General features: G+C 32.5%; 1 protein-coding gene across 1 annotated transcript; it reads right to left on the bottom strand.

Annotated features, from left to right (window-relative positions):
• Positions 1-6,878: 6,878 nt before the first annotated feature.
• On the bottom strand, positions 6,879-15,262 carry LOC135956393 (mucin-5AC-like). Its single transcript, XM_065506866.1, has 5 exons — positions 15,031-15,262; positions 11,469-14,969; positions 11,224-11,403; positions 10,983-11,107; positions 6,879-7,304 (listed from the first exon to the last, which is right to left on the bottom strand). The coding sequence occupies exons 1-5, from the start codon at positions 15,232-15,234 to the stop codon at positions 7,115-7,117; spliced, it is 4,200 nt and encodes a 1,399-aa protein (XP_065362938.1). The 5' UTR covers positions 15,235-15,262; the 3' UTR covers positions 6,879-7,114.
• Positions 15,263-20,454: the final 5,192 nt, after the last annotated feature.

Below are 20,454 nucleotides of genomic sequence, written 5' to 3' on the forward strand. Positions count from 1 at the left end.
AAGCTCTATACACTTTGTCCAACATTTCTTAAATTGTTGTATACCTTTCAAAAATTATGATTTGTCGAGGTCATCAAAGTAGGTAATTGTTTGTGAGATGATCCACATACCGCGAGTATCCAAAAAACGGTTGCCATGACTTTATTGGCTGACAAACCCACCTTTGACTTCTTTGGCGCCGATTCACCCCGTAAAACCCACTGTTTTGTCTATGGTGTGTTGTGGTGGATCCACGTTTTGTCCACAGTCAGGAAACGACGTCAAAACTCGACCAAACACTCCGGCGAAGTTGTCACACGATTGCGTTTATGGAACGCAACTGAAGTTCGGTTGCCATCCGTAATCGACACATAAGGTTCTACCGGTCAGGGAACAGTTCCTTCTGAAATGTCACCGGAGGAGTTATCCAGATTTCAACATCACACAGTTCTAGTCTCCCCAGAGGCCTTTCTGACAGAACCTTAAAAAATACGTGGAGAGCATACAGAGGTATGTGCAGGATCCATTTGATCAATTCCGCGTCATACTTGGAGGTCGCCCAGCACCGATAACAGACGCCAAGAAGATTCTGCCGCGTAAAACAAGAGTCGTTCTGGCACAACTAAGATCAGGATGGAGTAAAAGGCTTAAAGCCTTCTGATCCGGCATAGACCGTCCTCAAATTATGCCCAGCATGTGGTCAGGGTGTCCCCATGACACCCTCCACATTTTCAACTGTCCAGCCAACTACCTACTTCACTACATCCAGTGGAAGTAGCACAATTTCTTGGATTTGATATTGAGAACCCCCAGATTAAATATTGTAAAATTATTCACTCTGCTACAACAACAAACTGATGCCTCCGCTCAATTTTCCAATCATAACTGGGTAACCAAAAGAATTGAATGGCTTAATTAAATCAAATAAAATCATCGACAACATGTTCCACAAGAAGTAGCGAAGAAAGCGTTTCAAATCTCCTAATTCCAGACTTCGGAATAGGAACTACTAAAAGATCACGTGCAAAACCAAAAAAAAAAACGGTAAATCCTAAGAAAGTGAATGGGTCAGAGCTCACAGACTTAAAATTGCCTTACACAGAGCCAGCCAGAACTTAAAAAATCCATACGAATTTTTAGACCTATTCCGATACCCACAATAAACTCTTAAATTCTCGTTAGAAAAAGACATATGAAAAGCGCAATAGACAAGATCACTCAGAGAAGTAGCCAGCATTACACATACGTCTAGATTTTATAAAATTATCAACCTCAAAAATAAAAATCAATAAAAAGTACCAATTTTCTACACTTGAATCCCAGTCATGTTTGAAATTCCAAAGTAATTTCCTGATTCTAGGTTTAATATTTTAGAAAATTCAAAAAATACCATTTTAAGAACTAAAAAGTACTCCTTAGTTTGGTTTAGTTCTCATTTTTTGGTATCATAATACCATTGAGCTCCCTATTCATGATTATTTCTTTACTGAAAAGCATATTAGCCAACTTTAACCTTTTGAACACCCGTCAAGTTTGAATTTTAAATTTGTATAGGATTTCATATATTACACCGTCCGACAAATAGAGAAAAAATTCGTTAGACACGAACCGGATGATATACGTCTGAAACTATAAATTTAATGGAGAAAAACTGTGTTTTCAGTTTTTCATTTCGTAATCCTGTGTCCTTTTTTAAGGACTTCAAAGTTTCAAAGAAGTACATTTTTCATAAAATATTTAAAAAAAATACTCCTGCTATTCCAACAATGACTCAGGATCACTTTCTGAGTCGACTATGCGATGTCCGTCCGTCTGTCCATCCATCCATGTAAACCTTGTAATCAAACTACAGGTCGCAGGTTTAAAGGTAATTCGACAAAATTTGGCACAAACCTTTATATTGCCCCAAGGACAAAGGCTATTGAATTTGGTTAGAATCAGCCCATTATTTATCCTAGCCCCCATACAATTGGGCTATTTGAAAATAGTTAAGCTCTCATAAATATCTTAATTATAAACATATTCAAACCAAATTCAGCACAATTAAGTTTTAAGTAAGCCGAACTCTCAAGACCAAATATCGTGACGGTCGGTCAACAATATTCAATAGCTCCCATATAAGCAACATTCTCGAAAATGTCATTAATATACATAAATCTCTGAAATATGTCAGTATCCAAACAAAATTCAACACAAATATGTTTCATATATTCGCAATTCATCCCACCAAATTTTGTGACGATTGGTCCATAATTAGTCATAGCTCCCATATAAGCCCCACTACCGAAAATGTGTGTATTCAAATAAGATTCAACGCAAATAAGTTTCATATCAAAAGAAAACTCTTTATAATCATACACCCGGTGTAGGGTATCATAAGGTCAGACTTGCCCCACTATACCATTTTACTTGTTTATTAAAAAGTCTTCTTCGTTGCTTTTCACAACGGATTTTGTTATATTTTTTTCGAATGAAATATTAAAATAAAACATAAAAAATCAAATAATTCAAATTTAAAATATTTTTAACACTTAAGTAGTTAAGATAGAAGGATGAAATTTTGGCATGTGGTATTCAATATTTGGATCTTTAACTCAAAATGTTTAAAAAAAATTATTGGAAATCTAAAAGGATATTCAAGGATAAAAATTTGAAAGGACATTTTTGACATCTTTTGATCCTTACAGGATAAAATAAAAATAATACGAAATATTTTACAATTCGTCTTGATCATTTGGCACGAAATTTGACATAGTAGGATGATCAGAAGTATTTTAAAACATTTTTTTAAAAATGTACTCCTCTGAAAATTTGAAGTACTTTTAAAAGGAAACAGGATCACGAAATGAAAAACTGAAAACGCACTTTTTCTCCATTTAATTTATTGTTTCAGACGTACATACTATATCATCCGGTTCATGTCTAATATTGAGTGTCGTACGGTGTTATCAACTGATTTTGTTTCTATCAGGCCTGTCACACATTTTGTTCGGAATGGTTTCAATTCCCTAGTTCTTATTCCGATGGATTTCGTTTTAGGTTCTTCAGATTCCGTGTAATTTATTAATGCCAAAATAATTCTAAACAATTCTGTATTTCTGATTTTAATTTGACAGCGTTTTTCATATTAAAACAAATGTGAAGGATTTGATACAGAAAATTTTAGAAAACCAAATAATTACAATCAAATATCAATTCCACTTTGAAAACTGAAAGTGAAATTCATTCCGAAAGAAATTTTCGTTTTACTTTTTCTGAAGAAGCAAAATACGGAATTAATTTCACTTTCGATCGGAATGAAATTCTGTGACAGGTCTGTATAACACTTAATAAATATCACAAAACCGAAAAAAAAACGAAACCGAAACCGATAACTTGCTAAAGGCCACATAAAAAGTGAGATGAAACATGCTCTAAATCTATGTTAATTATAATATTTTAGATATTGGCCGCATATTTATTTTTGGCTAATATTAGGTAGGTTTGTTTTGAAAAAATAAATTCGGTCAGACTCTAAAAATTTAATTATTATAAAAAAGACTTACCGCTCAAATAACAGCTTCTTCTTAATAAATCTATTAACAAGTGTCTTGAATATGAGATATGATATGTTGTTTGAATTAGTTAAATTATTAGTAATGTAATGCAGAATGATGAGCTGAAATTGTTTAATAAAATTTCAAAAATATATATAAATAAATACAATTAACAAATAATAAGCATATTACCTCTATGAAATTGAATTTCAAACTTTATTGAAGACAAAAATTAATTAATTTGTAAAGATTATAATAAATAATAACTGCAAAGAAAACAAAAAATGCAATAAATATAATTAGTTGGTTCAATGTTTATAATAATTGTATACATATGTATGTATGTATATATTTCAATTTAATATTATTATTATTATATGTATTAATGTAATAATTTGTTAATATGATATATTGTTTTCTGTTTCATTTTAATTTAATAAACCATTCATTCATTCACTCAAAAACATTAGAGTTGTTTCATTTCATTTCCTGTCTTCTTACGTTTGAGTAGAGTATTAACTACATAATTTAAGAATTATTTTTAAATAAACTTATGCTGTTAAATATTAGTAAAGAAGAAAAACAAATTTATTGATTCTTAAATAAACGCCTTTTTAATGCTTAAAGCTAAAGAAATATTCAGAAAAAAAATCAATATTTTTTTATATAATAAATATAAGTTAATACATACAAATAATAAAAAAAAACGTAATATATTTGGAAGAACTTTTATAAAAATATAAATATAAATTTTATACAATAAACTAATTTATATTATGTATATGTAAATTTAGTCTTACCACTAACAACTTAAACTTTAAGGGGAGCAATTAATTTTGAATTTAGCTTGAATTATATTTAACAAAAGTTAATTAGAATATATCCCCTTTCAAAATAAGTCCATTTAAATTAATAATAAATACATTTAATAGATAATTATTAATCATATAAAGAGAGACTAAAAACCTAATTAATAATATACATATGGCACAGACTATTTTTTATATATTTAAAAAAAAAATATAGAAATTTCATAATAATTAAACACAAAATAAAATAATAAAGAAAAACAAAAATGCAAAATACACTAAATAACAAAATAAAAAAATCATAATATAATTCATAATAAAGAGAAATATAATAAAATAACAAACAAAAAAAAAATAAAATAAATAACACAAAAAGAAAATAATTTCCACTTAAAGAAAACCCAAATATTTGTTACATTTATCCAAAAAATGATTATTAAGAAATTATTTAAAGATTTGTTTGTAAATCTAAAAAAATGTTGGCTATTCATCCCAATAAGCATTTTTACTGAAATTCAAGTTGAAAGCAAGTGTAATTCAAGCCTTGAATTATAGTCAAACAATTGAATTACAGTTGTATTACACTTTATTTCAATAGCATTCTCCAATACCAAGGAAACATAAATTCAAGCCCTACAACTGTAATTCAATTGCTTGACTATAATTCAAGGCTTGAAATACACTTGCCTTAAACTTGAGTTCCAGTAAAAAAGCTTATTGAGCCGATTAATGAATTCATTCCCAATACGCATTTTTACTGGAATTCAAGTTGAAAGCAAGTGTAATCGAGCTTTGTTGGAATATGAATTGAATGCAAATTATGTTTTAAACTTCAAAAATATTTGAAAAAAATTAAATATTTTTCATGCAAAAAACATATGGCTTGAATTTATGTTTCCTTTTTACTGGAGAATGCTATTGAAATAAAGTGTAATACAACTGTAATTAAATTGCTTGACTATAATTCAAGGCTTGAATTACACTTGCTTTCAACTTGAATTCCAGTAAAAATGCTTATTGGGTCGGTTAATGAATTCATTTCCAAATACGCATTTTTACTGGAATTCATGTTGAAAGCAAGTGTAATTAGAGCCTTGAATTATAGTCAAGCAATTGAATTACAGTTGTATTACACTTCATTTCAATAGCATTCTCCAGTAAACAGGAAACATAAATTTTTGTTTTAAAAATATTTAATTTTTTCAAATATTTTTCAAGTTTAAAACATAATTACATTTGTATTCAAGTCAAGTTCCAACAAAATGTTCAAGTGCTTGAATGTTTGGGGATTTGATGCTTATTGGGAAAGGTTCGAAACAATTAATTTTTGATTACATGTTCGTAATCAAATTAAATGTTATCTCTTAACCATTCTGTTCATGAATTCATTATGAGTTAATTCATAGGCTTAATTCTTTTCCAATAAACATTTTTACTATAATTTAAGTTAGTGTAATTCAAGCCTTAAATTATAGTCAATTAATTGAATTACAGTTGTATTACACTTTATTTCAATAGCATTCTCCAGTAAAAAGGAAACATAAATTCAAGCCATATGTTTTTTTGCTTGAAAAATATTTAATTTTAAAACATAATTACATTAACATTCAAGTCAAATTCAAACAAAATGTTCAAGTGCTTGAATTTTTCTAATTTTCAATTCATTCCTTTCAGAATTCATTCTTTATAGAATTATAATCTGTTTCTCAATATCAAATGAAAGACTTCGTTCGCATTCTAAGCGAATTTTGGTTTCCCTAACTTCACGAATAAATTTTCTTTTGCTTAGAATGCGAACGAAATCTTTCATTCGATATTGTGAAACAGGCTATTAATTCCTTAATGAATCATTAAAATCGATTTTAATTCAAATAAATTACAAAATAGCATTAAAAATCTATTGAATGCTGCAATAATTCTTCAATTCAAATCTATTACAAACAGACAATTAATTTTTTATATGATTAAAAACAAAGACAAAACTGCATAAAGAAAAAATATTTTAATTCAAAAATGTATTAGATTTGAATAAACAAAAATATAATCATTCAAAGGTTAAATGAATTCTGTTATGAAGGAATTCGATTTAAATAAAATCCTTTGAATGAAGCTAAAGAATTAGATGTTGGGAAAGGATATATGGAATGAAGTCGAATTAAGATTTTAGTGAATTAAGCTCAAATTGAATTAATTTAACAAAAGATTTGTGTTAAAAAAAAACATTTGAGTTTTCTTTAAATTAAAAATCAATATTAAATCAAAATTTTAAACAGAAAATAAAGAAATGTGTATTCTACATAGATAAATACACATAGATAGGAAACTCTACTATCAAAGACCTAACTTAGTTCTAAAAAATCTAAGTGATAAGAATTTATTATTAAAAAAAAACTAAGTGAAAACAAAAACAACACTCGTATGTGTGATTATTTTGAGTTTTTTCCAAGTTTCCTCTCCATGTGTAATTGTCTATGGTTTCCTATTTATTTTACTTTATAAGTATAAGATGAATTTCTAGCATAAAATTGTAATATATGAACGATTTGTTTTTTCTTAATTTGTTTTCTTTCTTCATTTAATTTAATTTATATAAATATATTATTGTATGTATAAACACTTATTAATATTTACTAATTATTATGCATTATGCTTATAACTTTGTTTACTTTCTGTTAAATAGAAATATAATTTTTGTTTTGTTTTTTTGTTTGTTAAGGAACACTAATATGTTGTTATGTTTAATTTGAATTATTTTTTTTCTTTTTTTTTTGTATTAGACACAAACCCTGTTTAACAATCAGCCGTAGGTTGCCACCAACCACTATTTGTGCCATTTTCAGCATTACCACTCGATGTTGCTATAATAGCGTCTTTATTTAAGTGGGTCTCAATGTCGACACGACAAATGGGACAGTGCTTATTGGTCACCAGCCATTGGTCCACACAGTCGGTATGGAATAAATGCATGCAAGGTAAGCGTCTACACAAAACGGAAAAGAAAACATGAAATATTTGTAAACGTTGCAGTAAAAACTGTATGTATGATTTTTGATATGCTCTTTTTAAAAAAAACAACAAACGATATTCTTAAATTTCTTGTTCTTGTTTCAAATACTTTAATATTTAAAATTTATTACAGGTTTATAAAACAAATTTTGTATGGACCTTTTATAAAATTTAAATTTATTATGAATAAGGGGGATAGGCTATAATATACTTATATAAATCTTGCCTATCTCTTCTTATATTTTTTTTTAACATTTCAACCAAACCAAAAACGGCGATACCGCCCAACCCATGCACTGTTGTCTGCCAGACCACTTTTCTTGGCCAACATTCCAATTTGATGACACACAGTGGTATAGAAAAATAAGTAAGAGAGCTATATTCGGCTGTGCCGAATCTTATATACCCTTCACCAAATTATACTTTAAAATAAATATTTTTAAATATTTTTAGGTAAACAAAATTTAATTTTTTTCAAATTTTTTTTTTTTGAAATTGTTTTTTAATTTTTTTTTTTTAAAAAGTTTTTTCGAAATTTTTTTTTTTGGAAAAAAAATGTATGACAAAAAAAATTTTTTAATAAAAAAAAAATTCGGGTTAAAAAATATTTTTCCCGATTTTGACCCATTGTAGGTCCAACTTACTATAGCCTAATCTACATCGTTGCAATGGACTTTGAAATATCTATCATTAGATATCCATATTGTCTATATTAATGACTTAGTAATCCAGATATAGATCAAAAATAGGTCAAAAATCGAGGTTGTCCCGGTTTTTTGCTCATATCTCCTTTATTTATGGACCGATATTGCTGATTTTAAATAGCAAACTTCTCGAAAGCATGTCTGACAGAATTATTGAAGATTTGGATCCCGAAGATATCTGGGGTCTTCAGAAAATTGATTTCAACAGACAGACAGACGGACATGGCTTAATCGACTCCGCTATCTATAAGGATCCAGAATATATATACTTTATAGGGTCGGAAATGAAAAATGTAGAAATTACAAACTTATATATACCCTTCTCAGGAAGGTGAAGGGTATAACAAGTAAGAGTGTTTAATCTTCACCAAATTATACTTTAAAATAAAATTTTTAAGTAAATATAATTTTTTTTTAACATTTTTTTTTTATTTTCGAATTTGTTTTTTTTAATTTTTTTAAAAAAGTTTTTTCCAAATTTTTTTTTTAATTTTTATTTTTTTTTTAAATTTATTGAAACAAAATAATGACAAAAAAAATTTTTGGTGAAAAAAAAAATGGGGTTAAAAAATATTTTCCCGATTTGTACCCATTGTAGGTCCAACTTACTATAGCCTAATATACATCGTTGCAATGGACTTTTAAATATCTACCATTAGATATCCATACTGTCCTAATGACTTAGCAATCCAGATATATATAAAAAATATTCCAAAAATCGAGGGTTCCTTGTTTTTTCCTTATATCTCATTCATTTATGGACCGATTTTGTCGATTTTAAATAGCAACCGTGCCGGAAGAATTCCCGATATATTGATGTCTGAATCATGTATGTAAGTTATTTGGGGGCTACGGAAAGTTGATTTCAACATACAGACGGACATGGCTATATCGACTTCGCTATCTATAACGATCCAAAATATATATACTTTGTGGGGTCGCAAATGAAAAATGTAGAAATTACAAACGGAATGACAGGGTATAAAAATAGGGAAATAAATCTCTAATTTCTAAATGGTCCGATTTCACATGCGCAAAGAGAAAGTGATGTCGAGTTTAAATTTTGAATTTGGACCACATGGGTCCCCAACATATGGAACTTCGGGTATGTTACATTTTTAAAACGATCCTATTTCTTCGTTTGTGTTTCGATTTATTTTATCAAAACTATTATACAGGTCTACAATGATTTTGGTGCCGCCAAAGCTAAAACTGATTTTAAGTAATATATTCTATACCCTAAATCTAACTGTATACTTTATTTCCCCAATATATACAACATTTTATTAAATTATTTTACATGTTAGAAGCTTCTTTTTTAGATTTTCTACGATGGAGATTCTTAAGATACTCCCACAGTAATGTGCCATCATATGTTCATTCCAGCGACCTTGATATCATCTTCCATCACTTTTAAATCTTTATGGAAACGTTCTACTTGTTCTTTGCTATACGATCCAAGATTTTCAGGAAACTTGTCTAAAGTGCTCATATTACATCCAAGATTTTTAAAGTCCGTAACTTTTTGAATGAAACACAGCTTTTGGAATAAAAAATATTTTATTTTTCAATATAGTCTCTTTTGAGCTCTATGCACTTTGTCCAACGTTTCTCCAATTCAGGTTTGGCAACAAGAAATACTCCCTCGCATTTCGTAGCCTAATTCATGGAATTTTCCATGGAAACTGAACATGTGTGTTACCTTTTGTAGACCCGATTGTGAGCAAACGCGGCAGCCATCTTGCGGAAAGCTTTCTTGAAACCACTGAGCAATGTGAGATGCCCATGACACTTCCATATTCTCTCGCACTTTCAATCTCAATTGTTTCTGGTGTAGAGACCTCAATTTGGCGTCCAGATCGTTTGGCAGCTTCCGTGCTTGTACGGCCACAACGAAATTCAGTAAATCAATTTTTTACCATTTAAATTGATGGTGCAGACTTCCCATAGTATTTATCAAGTTTAGCTTTTATGCTTTTGAGCTTTTGAGTGATGATTGTTTTCCTCAAGTCACGAGGTAGTCTGCTATCAATGGATGTCAAACCCAAACTAAATGAGGCAGTTTGTTCAAATTTTGACAGGAGTCAACTGACAAATTCCTATTAACAGGAACAAAGTTTGCTCTTTCAGTTAAGAGCCGGGCAATTTTCAAACTTCACATGTGTGTTCCCTTTTGTACACCCGATTGTGAGCAAACGCGGCAGCCATCTTGCGGAAAGCTTTCTCATACCCAAGTGATCATTCAAAATTGTAACCACTGAGCCATGTGAGATTCCTATGGCTTCCACAATCTCTCGCAATTTCAATCTCCATATCGTGATTTTTTTCAATTGTTTCGTGTGTAGAGACCTCAATTGGGCGTCCAGAACGTTTTGGTGTTAACAGTAGAAATGTTGCTCTTTCAGTTAAGAGCGGGGAAATTAAAAAAGACGCGGACTTATTGACCCACCCTCGTATTATAATTTAATGATCATGACTGGATGTCTAGATTTAACTCAAAACATGCCCCTCAATATAAACATTTTGGACATAACGCCAACAAATAATATAAACAGTAGAGGAATTCACTTTACAAAGTACACTAACTACCCTTGCAAACCTAGTAACCGTAGCGAGTCTAGCAAAAATGTAACGGTTTGCAAGACCCGTTGCGAAAACACACTGGTAACATAAGTAAACAGCTGGCCATGTAATATTTTAAAACTCTCCCAAATAATATAGATTTCAGGCTTTGTAACAAAAATATATACCATATTTGATATTATTACAAATATACTGCGGTAGAATAATGATTTCCTCTAGTGATTTTATGTTTTTTTTATTTTCATTCTCTACATTTGGTTTCCAACTCTTGCAAATTCATCAAAATAACTTAACTATAAGCTTCATTTTAATTTCCCTAGATTCTCTATAAATCATATTAAAATATCATCTTCATATTAACTTACCTCACATCATTTTCAATTTCAAACAGCGATAAACATATGGCACATTTCTCAGCATCCTCATCCGTTTCGCTGGGACGTCTAACGCGTCGATATTTGTGAGGCAACGTGTTGCGTTCAATAATTTCCTAAACCCATGAATTTAAAAAAGAAAAAAATAACAAAAAACCCCAAATATTGAGAGAGAAAAAACATTTAGAAAACCTATAAAATGCAAATAAAAAAAAAGAGAAAAAAGCTATACCAAAGTTGCTCCTCTTGGTGGGCGTATAGATGAACCAATAACAATGCGTGGTGTAGATAAATCAATTTCCACATGTACTGGCGAATAATGATGGAACATATGATGGTGAACGGCAGGTCTGCGTAACACCGGGCATCGGCGATTTTGTGGCTGAGGTCGGGAATCATAGGGGTAATAGGCCTGCAATGCGAGAACATACATATTATTTGATGGTAAAAATTCAGGATATTAGAATGAAGACTTACAGGATCCAAACTTGATACCGGCCCATTGCGACCGTGAACACAAGAACAAACATTGGGCAATTGTTGGAATCTTGTACGAAAGCTACTGGTTAAATTCAAAGGATTCGATGACAAGTCGATGGGCGTTGGCGTCATATGACGTCGGTGTATCTCCTGGACATTGTGTTGCCTTAACCATAGATTCTGATGAACCAAATAGGGTGGTGGTGGTGGTCCATGTCCACCCGAAGCCGTACGGAATGTATGAGTGTGTGTATGTGGCAGACCGTGGTTGTGTGGCATGCCATGCGTGTGGCCATGATGATTGTGTGTTATAATGTTGTGATTGTCATGGGGACGTGTAGTCGAGTGTGCATGCGAGTGATGATACATGGGATGAGCATGATATTGATTGGCGTTCGGTGTGGTAGAGCCAGGCGACATAGACAAATGTGTGGGCGGAGGATTCATTTGCCGGGGATTTTGATCACTTTGCAGAGTATGCGATAAATAGAGAGGTGTAGGTGGTGGAACATTAGTATTTGGATTTATTACTCCCACTAAACCGAGAGAGGGTACTGGTGGCATACTGGCCGTATTGTTGTAGTGTGTAGGATTGTGTTCCGTTACAGCATAGGGATTTACTATAAATATGGGTGGCGGTGAGTTGGGTATGGGCGGCAGAGTTGAGGGTACCATAGGATTGGGTATGGCTGCTGAAGAGGGTGGAATTTCGGTTAAATACGAACGCCACACCGAACGCAAACGTGCCAAACCCGTATTCGATGTTGTACTGTGGCAATGTGGTGCCATGGCCAGATTGCCAGAAGCTGAGGGTTCAGCAGAAGAACTTATAGCTGCATTTGGATTTGGTTGTCTGCTACCGACAGCCCTTTCGCCGCTTTCGTTGTTTTGTTCAGGCATGAAGCAGTCTATACAGGGATCTGGCCAAAGACGGGAATTTATTGGGGTTGAGCCTTCAGTTGCATGAAATGGAAACACGGGATAACCCGAGGTAGACTGGTGGGCTCTTTGTGGCTCGCTGGCTGGTAGAGTGGAAGAGGAAGGTCCCTGTGCAAGACTATAAGAATCATTGTTGGGCGATAGAACCACAGAGGGAGGAATGAATAGAGATTCCACCCCATACCAGTCATCGCCTACTTGCGTAGGTGTTAGTCGAGGATTTGGTAATGCAGTTGGTGGTAACGGATGTTCTGTTGGTTGGGCTGTTGGTATAGCATTATGATGACCGTGATTATGATGGTGATTTGTTGTAGACGAAGTAGCCTGTTCGATGATTGAGGACATTTCTAAAGATAATGCTGATTCATCGTCGGCTGTTAAGTCTATGGAGAGTATGGGTTCACGGCTGGAATGCACAAATACCACTTCATCATCTTCGCCATCTGTTGTAGTGGTGGTAGCATCTGAGAGCCAATCTAATTGCAGATCCGGAGCAGTCAGTACCACTGGCGGTTTAATATTTATTTCAGTACATTTCGTTTTGTTATTCGTTACCACACCTCCACCAGTTCTTCCCCGAGACGTAGAGGGCTGTACATTTACCTCACTCACTGTTTGTAGCTGATCTTGGGAGTGATCAGACATAACAAAATTTTGGGCTTGATCAGATGAGGTTATGGTTTCTAGTCTTCTTCTGCGATGCGGCAAGGGGGGAGGTGGAGGAGGAGGCGATTGATGTCCCGCATACGTGATAACATATGAACCATTCGAATTAATAGTGGTTTGATGATCGCGTTGTAATGCTGGCGGCATTACGGGCGCATTATCGTTGTGTACTGCGCCCGAATGATTTGTATTAAGTCGTTGAACTTTCGAAGATCTTGGTTCCTCCTCTTCTTCGACTCCTCGATTTCGGTCTTCTGTACGAGTGTAACGCAAATGAAAACGATTTAATGTAGGCGAACTCGAAGTGCTCTCCTCGCCGTTGTTCGCATTGGTTTGACTTGTCTCTGAATGTTGGGTGGAAGCTGAAGATTTGTGTAAATTCCAAGCCACTGTGGGTTGATCGTAAGTTTCCTCATCGAAATTTTGCCAATAGCGGCCATTGTACTCGGCATCTCGTAAACGTAATCGATGCGAAGTGGAAGGTTGGTCATCGCTTAGACGTCTAAAAGAATTACTAGATGTGGTAGACTCTACTAAATCTACCACATAATTGTTCCTGGAGCTAGATGATCGGGAGCTCGAAGAGCCAGCTGCTGCCTCTGCACTAACACCACTACCAACATCACTAGCGGCACCACTGCCGGCATGATTTGAAGAAACCTGTGACGAAGACGAGGTTGAGGTGGGCGATGATCCCACCACATTTGTGGTAGTGGACTTGTGCTTCTTCATGGCAGCCGCAGACGTGGTAGTGGTGGTGTTTGTGGTACGCGTGTGGGCAAATTGTACATGTTCAGCTTCTGAAGCAGAGGACACTTCATCATGATTATTTGGCGGTGCTGGCATTACTAGCGAAAATGGTGAACCTCTACATGATTCCAGCTCTTCGGTAGGCAAAGTATTCATAGAGTTAGAGGTAGTAGAGGCCACCTCATCTTCATCCCGGAGGTGGAGATTAGTGGTATCTTCATTCAGCTGGGCAGAATATGCTGAGGCAGCCACCTCATCATAATGTCGTCTGGCTTCATCCCTGTCTCTTTCCCTTTCCCTTTCGGTGTTGGTGGCGGCGGCTTGAGTATTAAAAATGATATTTGTGCTGGAGGTGGGATGAATTTCTGCAGTCATTGATCTTTCAGTCTGTTGTTGTTGCTGTTGTTCGCTGGCAGTAGTTGGACAAATACAAGATTCACACGTTCTCGGCGGAGTAGTTGCATTGCTAGTAGAACTACAATTGCACGATTGTGTGGCCTGTTGTAAAGGGACCATATAAAAACCAGCATACTCCTCGGGATTATATTGATGATGATGGTGCTGAGGATGAGGATGAGGGTGTGCATGTGGATGCGGACCATGATGAGGATGATGACCTTGGCTAAATTCCACCGCCAGGGGGCTATTAAATGAACGTTCAGCTAAACGTACTAGTGGAGCTATTGGTCTCGCAATTTGTTCTCTTTGATGAAGATGGGGATGTTGTTGCTGTTGTTGTTGTTGTGACTGCTGCGGCGGAGGCTGCTGATGCTGTTGTTGCTGCGCTATATGATGATAATGTGGCCGACATGTTAAAGCCATTTGATGATGATGCACATGACCGCCATACGGACGTTGTGGTCGCTGATAGTCACCATTATCCGCTTCATATTCAGCCACAAAGGCCGATGGCGAAGAACTGCAAGCATATTGCCGCTGATACGGTTGATGCTGATGATGATGGTGGTGATGATGATGATAATGATGACGCGGATAATAGTGACGACTCAGCTGTTGAGGCTGTGGCTCTGTTGATGTTGTGACTGTGGCCTGCGATGTACTGGCATTTGTTGAATCTGTTGTATATTCAGCCGTCAGTGGCACAAAATGTGCTCGACTAGCGGATACATCTGAGCCAACATCCTGTTTTAAGAAAACAAATAACATTTTAGGAATTTATGGTTTTAAAAAATTAAGAATTTACTTCTATAACGTATACAGTTTCATAGTTGGCCGCTTCGACCTCTTCATTTAAATGTTGTTGAACCTCTAGTTCCACTTCATTCATTTCATGATGATGCGTATGCTGTTGTTGTGTTTGTTGCTGCTGTTGAAGTTGTTCGCTATTGAGATGAGTTGTTGTTGAGGGATTTTGTGACTGATTCACATCATTTTGATTTCTTTCCATTATTTATGTTGCGAATTTTTTATCTATTCTGTAATTGAGTGTCAAGAAATTGTTATTATTTATTAAGGTATCAATTGTTCTAATTGGAAAAGGTTGAGAATGGTATTTATAAGTTTGTCGTTCTATTTGTTACTTTTACAATATTAATTTCGTGTATCATTTAAAACTGAGGGATTTACAATACATGGCGTATCTTTTGATATGCCATTTTGAAGGGTACATATCTGTTATTTATTCTCCCTTAATTATTGAACGTTATAGTGTAAACAACAGACCATCACAGGGAACCTGTACCGAACGCAATAGAATATGAGGCCAGACATGAATCCTTAATATTTCATCATGATAACGCTAAGCCATACTCTTCATCTCAGAACAGAGTATCCAAACAATGGCCAATACTTCGAATAAATTTATATTGTACAAATATAGCATTCTAACCTGATTAAATTTGTTTGCCTTTCGAAAATTGCTTGCGGTTTTTAAATATAAAATAATAATATACTAAAGTACATATAGTGATAACATTTAATATAAAGATAATTATATTATATTATATTCGGCTGTGCCGAATATTATATAGCCTTCACCAAATAAAAATTTAAAAAAAAAATGTTCAAAATTTTTTAATTTAATAGCGAAACAATTTTTTTTAAATTTCATTTTTAATTTTTTTTACCCAATTTTTTTTTAATTTCTAAAAAAAATAAATGTTTAAACAAAAATTTTTTTTCGTTGAAAAAAATTCGGATTAACAAATATTTTGACACATTGTATGTCCGACTTACTTTGGCCTTATAAACATCATTACAAAGGTCTTTGAAATATCTTTTATTGGATATCCGTATTGTCAATATTAAAGATATAGATAAAAAAATAGGTAAAAAATCGAGGTTGAACTGGTTTTATCCTTATATCTCAGCCGTTTGTGGTCCGAGTGTCTCGATTTTAAATAGCAACCGAGTCGGATTATTTTAGGGATACGAAAAGAAAATTTTAACATACAGACGGACATGACTACAACGACTCCGCTATGTACACTGATCCAGAATATATATACTTTGTGGGGTCGCAAAAGAAAAATGTAGAAATTACAAACGGAATGACAAACTTATGGGGGATTTCATGTCAAGTGAACCGAATTTTAAAATCGGTGTCTTCCGATCGGGATGATGGACCAAGGTTAGTTCTATTGGATAGTAATTCAGACACACTTTTTCAACAAGATCGGTCGAAAACTCTCTGAGTTAGAGGGGGGTCAAAATTTGAGATTTTGGCAAAGCAGGTGTTTTTTTCTCCTCCATATAACTTATTACCTATTGTTCTTAGCAAAATGTGTCCCAAATAGTTTAGATAGCTGTTTATATCTTCAAACTTTCGAAAAAAAATTTAAAAAAATTTTTTTTTTAATTTTTTTTCGAAATCAATAACTTTTTTGAACTTTTTTTAATAATGGGATCTTTTTTCCTCTCAAAAGAAAGATTAGATATTTTCCTTAAATACCTATTTGGTCGCTTAGTGGGATGCGAGCCGTCTTAAAAATGTTCTTCCATCACTGCCTCTTAATTGTATTTGGATTCATCCGAAAAGAGAACATTATTCCATTTCTGTCTTAATCAATTTAAATATTCTTTGCCAAATTGTAGACGAGGAATACGGTTTGTTTTTTAAATAAAATGTTTTTCGCTATTCAATAGCAACCAAAACCAGTTTAATTTTAACTTCGGTGACTTAAAATTTTTGTAAATCTTGATTATTTATAAAAATAACAAAATGAAATTATTAAAATAACGGTAACAAATTATTTTTCATCGTTTCCTTACATATTCATTTTGTTTTAGTATCTTTCTTGCAGAAGCTTAAAAGTTTCCATTGTTTTGCCAATATTAAGAAGTATATCCGTTTTCTTTTGTATTTTTTTAACCTAAATACTTAAAAACACTAAAAAAATATCTAGCAACAAATAACAATTTTTTTATATGGAAAATAGAAAAATAAAATGACTCCAAAGAAATTCCACTAAAAAGCTAATGTAATTCCATTTATTTACGTACGAATACATGAGAAATCCCTATGATCCTAAATATTTTCTATCGATATTTTTTATAAAACTTGAAAAAAGCTTTTAAATAAAAAAATCACTTAAAATCGGCGAATTGCAATGAACAAAGATTTCTAACATTTACAGTTCTGCAAAAGTACAAACAAATAAATGTAAACAAAACAAAATCAAACAAAAACAAAGTACATACATATGAATATAAGAAATTATGTACTAAAAATAGTAAACAAAGTGTAGCAAAAACAAAAATATCAAATGAAGGAGAAGAAAAAGCTAAACAATGAAAATAATAAAGAAACAAACAAGAAAAATACTCAACAAACGAACACAAGAGTTGATAATTTACAAAATAATAATAAAAGATAATTTCGTAAAAAAATTCACACAGACTACTGGCTGACTCACGAACTGCGGTGTAAAATGAAAAGGAAATTATTAATACTTTGAGCATTTAATACAAAGTACTAAATGCAAACTACATAATTATTAACGTAGTATGATGGAACTAAAAAATAACTTACCTTATAAGACTTTTAACGTTTCCAATAGGTAATATAAAAAGTTGTAATTAAAAAAAAATTTAAATAAGTAATAAAACACTAACGGTAATAAGAACCACTGAAAAGTGGAATGGATTAACACAAGACTAAAAATATCTTCACAATACAAAAAAAAATAACGCAGACAGTATAAAATGTTTTTTCTACCGATTTTTGCTTATTTTCAATATTTTTTTCTTACATTATTTTATATTTATTAATGTAGTTTAAGTTAAGCCCTATGATTGATTGCTCTTTGCTGGCAAAATCACTATTTTTCTTTATTCTTCACAAATTTTCTTAATATTTTTTTTTATTTTTCATTCAAACATAAAAAATCACTGCACCAACAACACACACACTTGTCTACCATTTTATTGGTACTAAATCTTTAATATGTTTTTTCCTTAGATAATTACCAGCATTACTTTTACTTGCATATTTCTTTAATAAATTCATTTTAGTTTATTAATAGTAATTCACTTAATTATTAGTTATTTTAATTATTTATTTTTCGTTTGTTTAGCAGAAATTATGCTGAAAAAAGCAAAATATTTTTCTTTTTATCAATCAGCAGCTACAAAAATTCTTATTAGAACTGATGACTGAAAAATAATTTTCATGACACTTCCTAACAGAGTTACCGGTTACTTGAAAAAATTTGATTGTAATGCATTAAACACATTGAAGACAGCAGGCTTCCGACTTCAATCTGTCAAAAATAGAATACACACGTTTATATGAAGACGATTCTTTTGACGACAGCACAACTTCACGACGACACGACTTCGTTTGCTGCTGCTGCCCAATTAGGCTAATTTCTATTTTTGTCAACTTCAAAACAGAAATAGTGTTGCTAATATAATAAAAAATGTAAATCAAATTAGTGCTTAAAAAAATATATTTTTTTTTACTTAATTAAGAGAAGTTTCTGATAACCATATTGAAATGAATTAATAACAGGTACATAAATTATTACCACATATATATATTTACTCAAAATAATTGTTTAACGTTTAATTACTTTGGAATTTTGTACGGTTATTTTTTATTAAAATAAAAAATTAAAGTGACATCACTGAATTATAAATCAGCTGTTTACTTTGAAGCTGTCGTCTTTAAAAGAATTCACCGGCTGCCGCACGGCTGCAACTTCAGCCAGCAGCATTTGTGTTCGTGAAGTCGTGAAGCCTGCTGTCTTCAATGTGTTTAATGCATAAGGAATTACCCTCTCATGACCGAATTAAAATGCGTGGGGATAAAAATTTGTTGGGGACTGATACAAATTTGCAATTGTGGTGGTAAAAAAAATATAATTTAAATTAGCTTTTGATATATTTTTTATAGAAATTTAAGTAGAAAATGATACAAAGCTATTTTTTTGTGGTGTGCAACGCTCTTTTATAGGAGCTTGATTTAGGAGCCATCGAAAGATTTGGTGATGATGGAGCCGATGGTGAAGTGCAGCATGCTTCCACCGCTGAAAGGAGTGATGATGGACCAATATTCAATTGATTGTTCCACCACTACACCACTATATAATGCAAAGATCCCCGAATTAAAAAAGTTTAGTTTACGGGAATTAGAAGCTGTTTTATAACGGTAACACAACGTCCTTTATACTTCCAAACACTTCCTACTGTACTAAAAAAGGAAAACAAACGAACAGGAATGGAAAAGTTAATATAATGTTGCTTTTATAAAGATGGATTCACAATGCTAGCAAATTTAATCTTAAAAAAATATATTTTCGAAAACTTGTGAAATAAATGAATAATGTAGCGGCCATTTTAGAAATGTTTCGGAACTGCATCAATCTAAAATAAGCCAAGCACTTGCCTAAACTTTATCACTCACAATTTAACCTGATTAAAATTTGAATATTAAATACATATTATCTCAAAACTATGACATCAGAAGGTATCAACTCTACAATAAAACAAGTAAGAGTGCTATATTCGGCTGTAGCGAATTATATACCATTCAGTAATTTTTAAGCATTTATAGGAATTTACCTCCTTGGATGCTTGAATGGTTGCTTGACAAGCAGGTATTTTTTACGCTGCGTTCAAATCTTGGAAAATTTCCAAACAAAAAATACGACTATGTACGAACGAGTGGAGCAAAACATAATGTCAGAAAACTACAATGTGTTGCGTGCGACAGAAAATGTTCTTCAAACTTGTCACTTCACATACAACACAAAAGGCGAATTCATTTTTTTTCTTCACTTGTTTAGATGTTTGAACTGTCAATTCTCGTGTGTTGGTTGTGGCAAAAAATGCAACAAACCTAAACGCAAAAACAACTACATGCAACTTTGACAGTACAATTATCTTAGCATATTGTATTTGTTGTGGTTCTGTCTTCAACTTCAATAAATTCGCCTTGATGTATGAATAAGGTTTGAAGCAGGGATGGAGAATGGAAGAAAATAATACCTTATGAACGTATCAACTTTTCCATCTCTTTTTTTTAAAAAGTGGACTTTTCGAACTTTCAACTTTTGGTAATTTATGAAAAGTCGCATTTTTATTTAAATTGCAGAACCACTCTAAAGCTGAATTCACCCATGAGTTTCTGAAACATTTTTTGTTCGGAACAATTTTTTTGTATATG

Source organism: Calliphora vicina, chromosome 1 (genome assembly GCF_958450345.1).
Source record: "Calliphora vicina chromosome 1, idCalVici1.1, whole genome shotgun sequence".
Lineage (NCBI taxonomy): Eukaryota > Metazoa > Arthropoda > Insecta > Diptera > Calliphoridae > Calliphora > Calliphora vicina.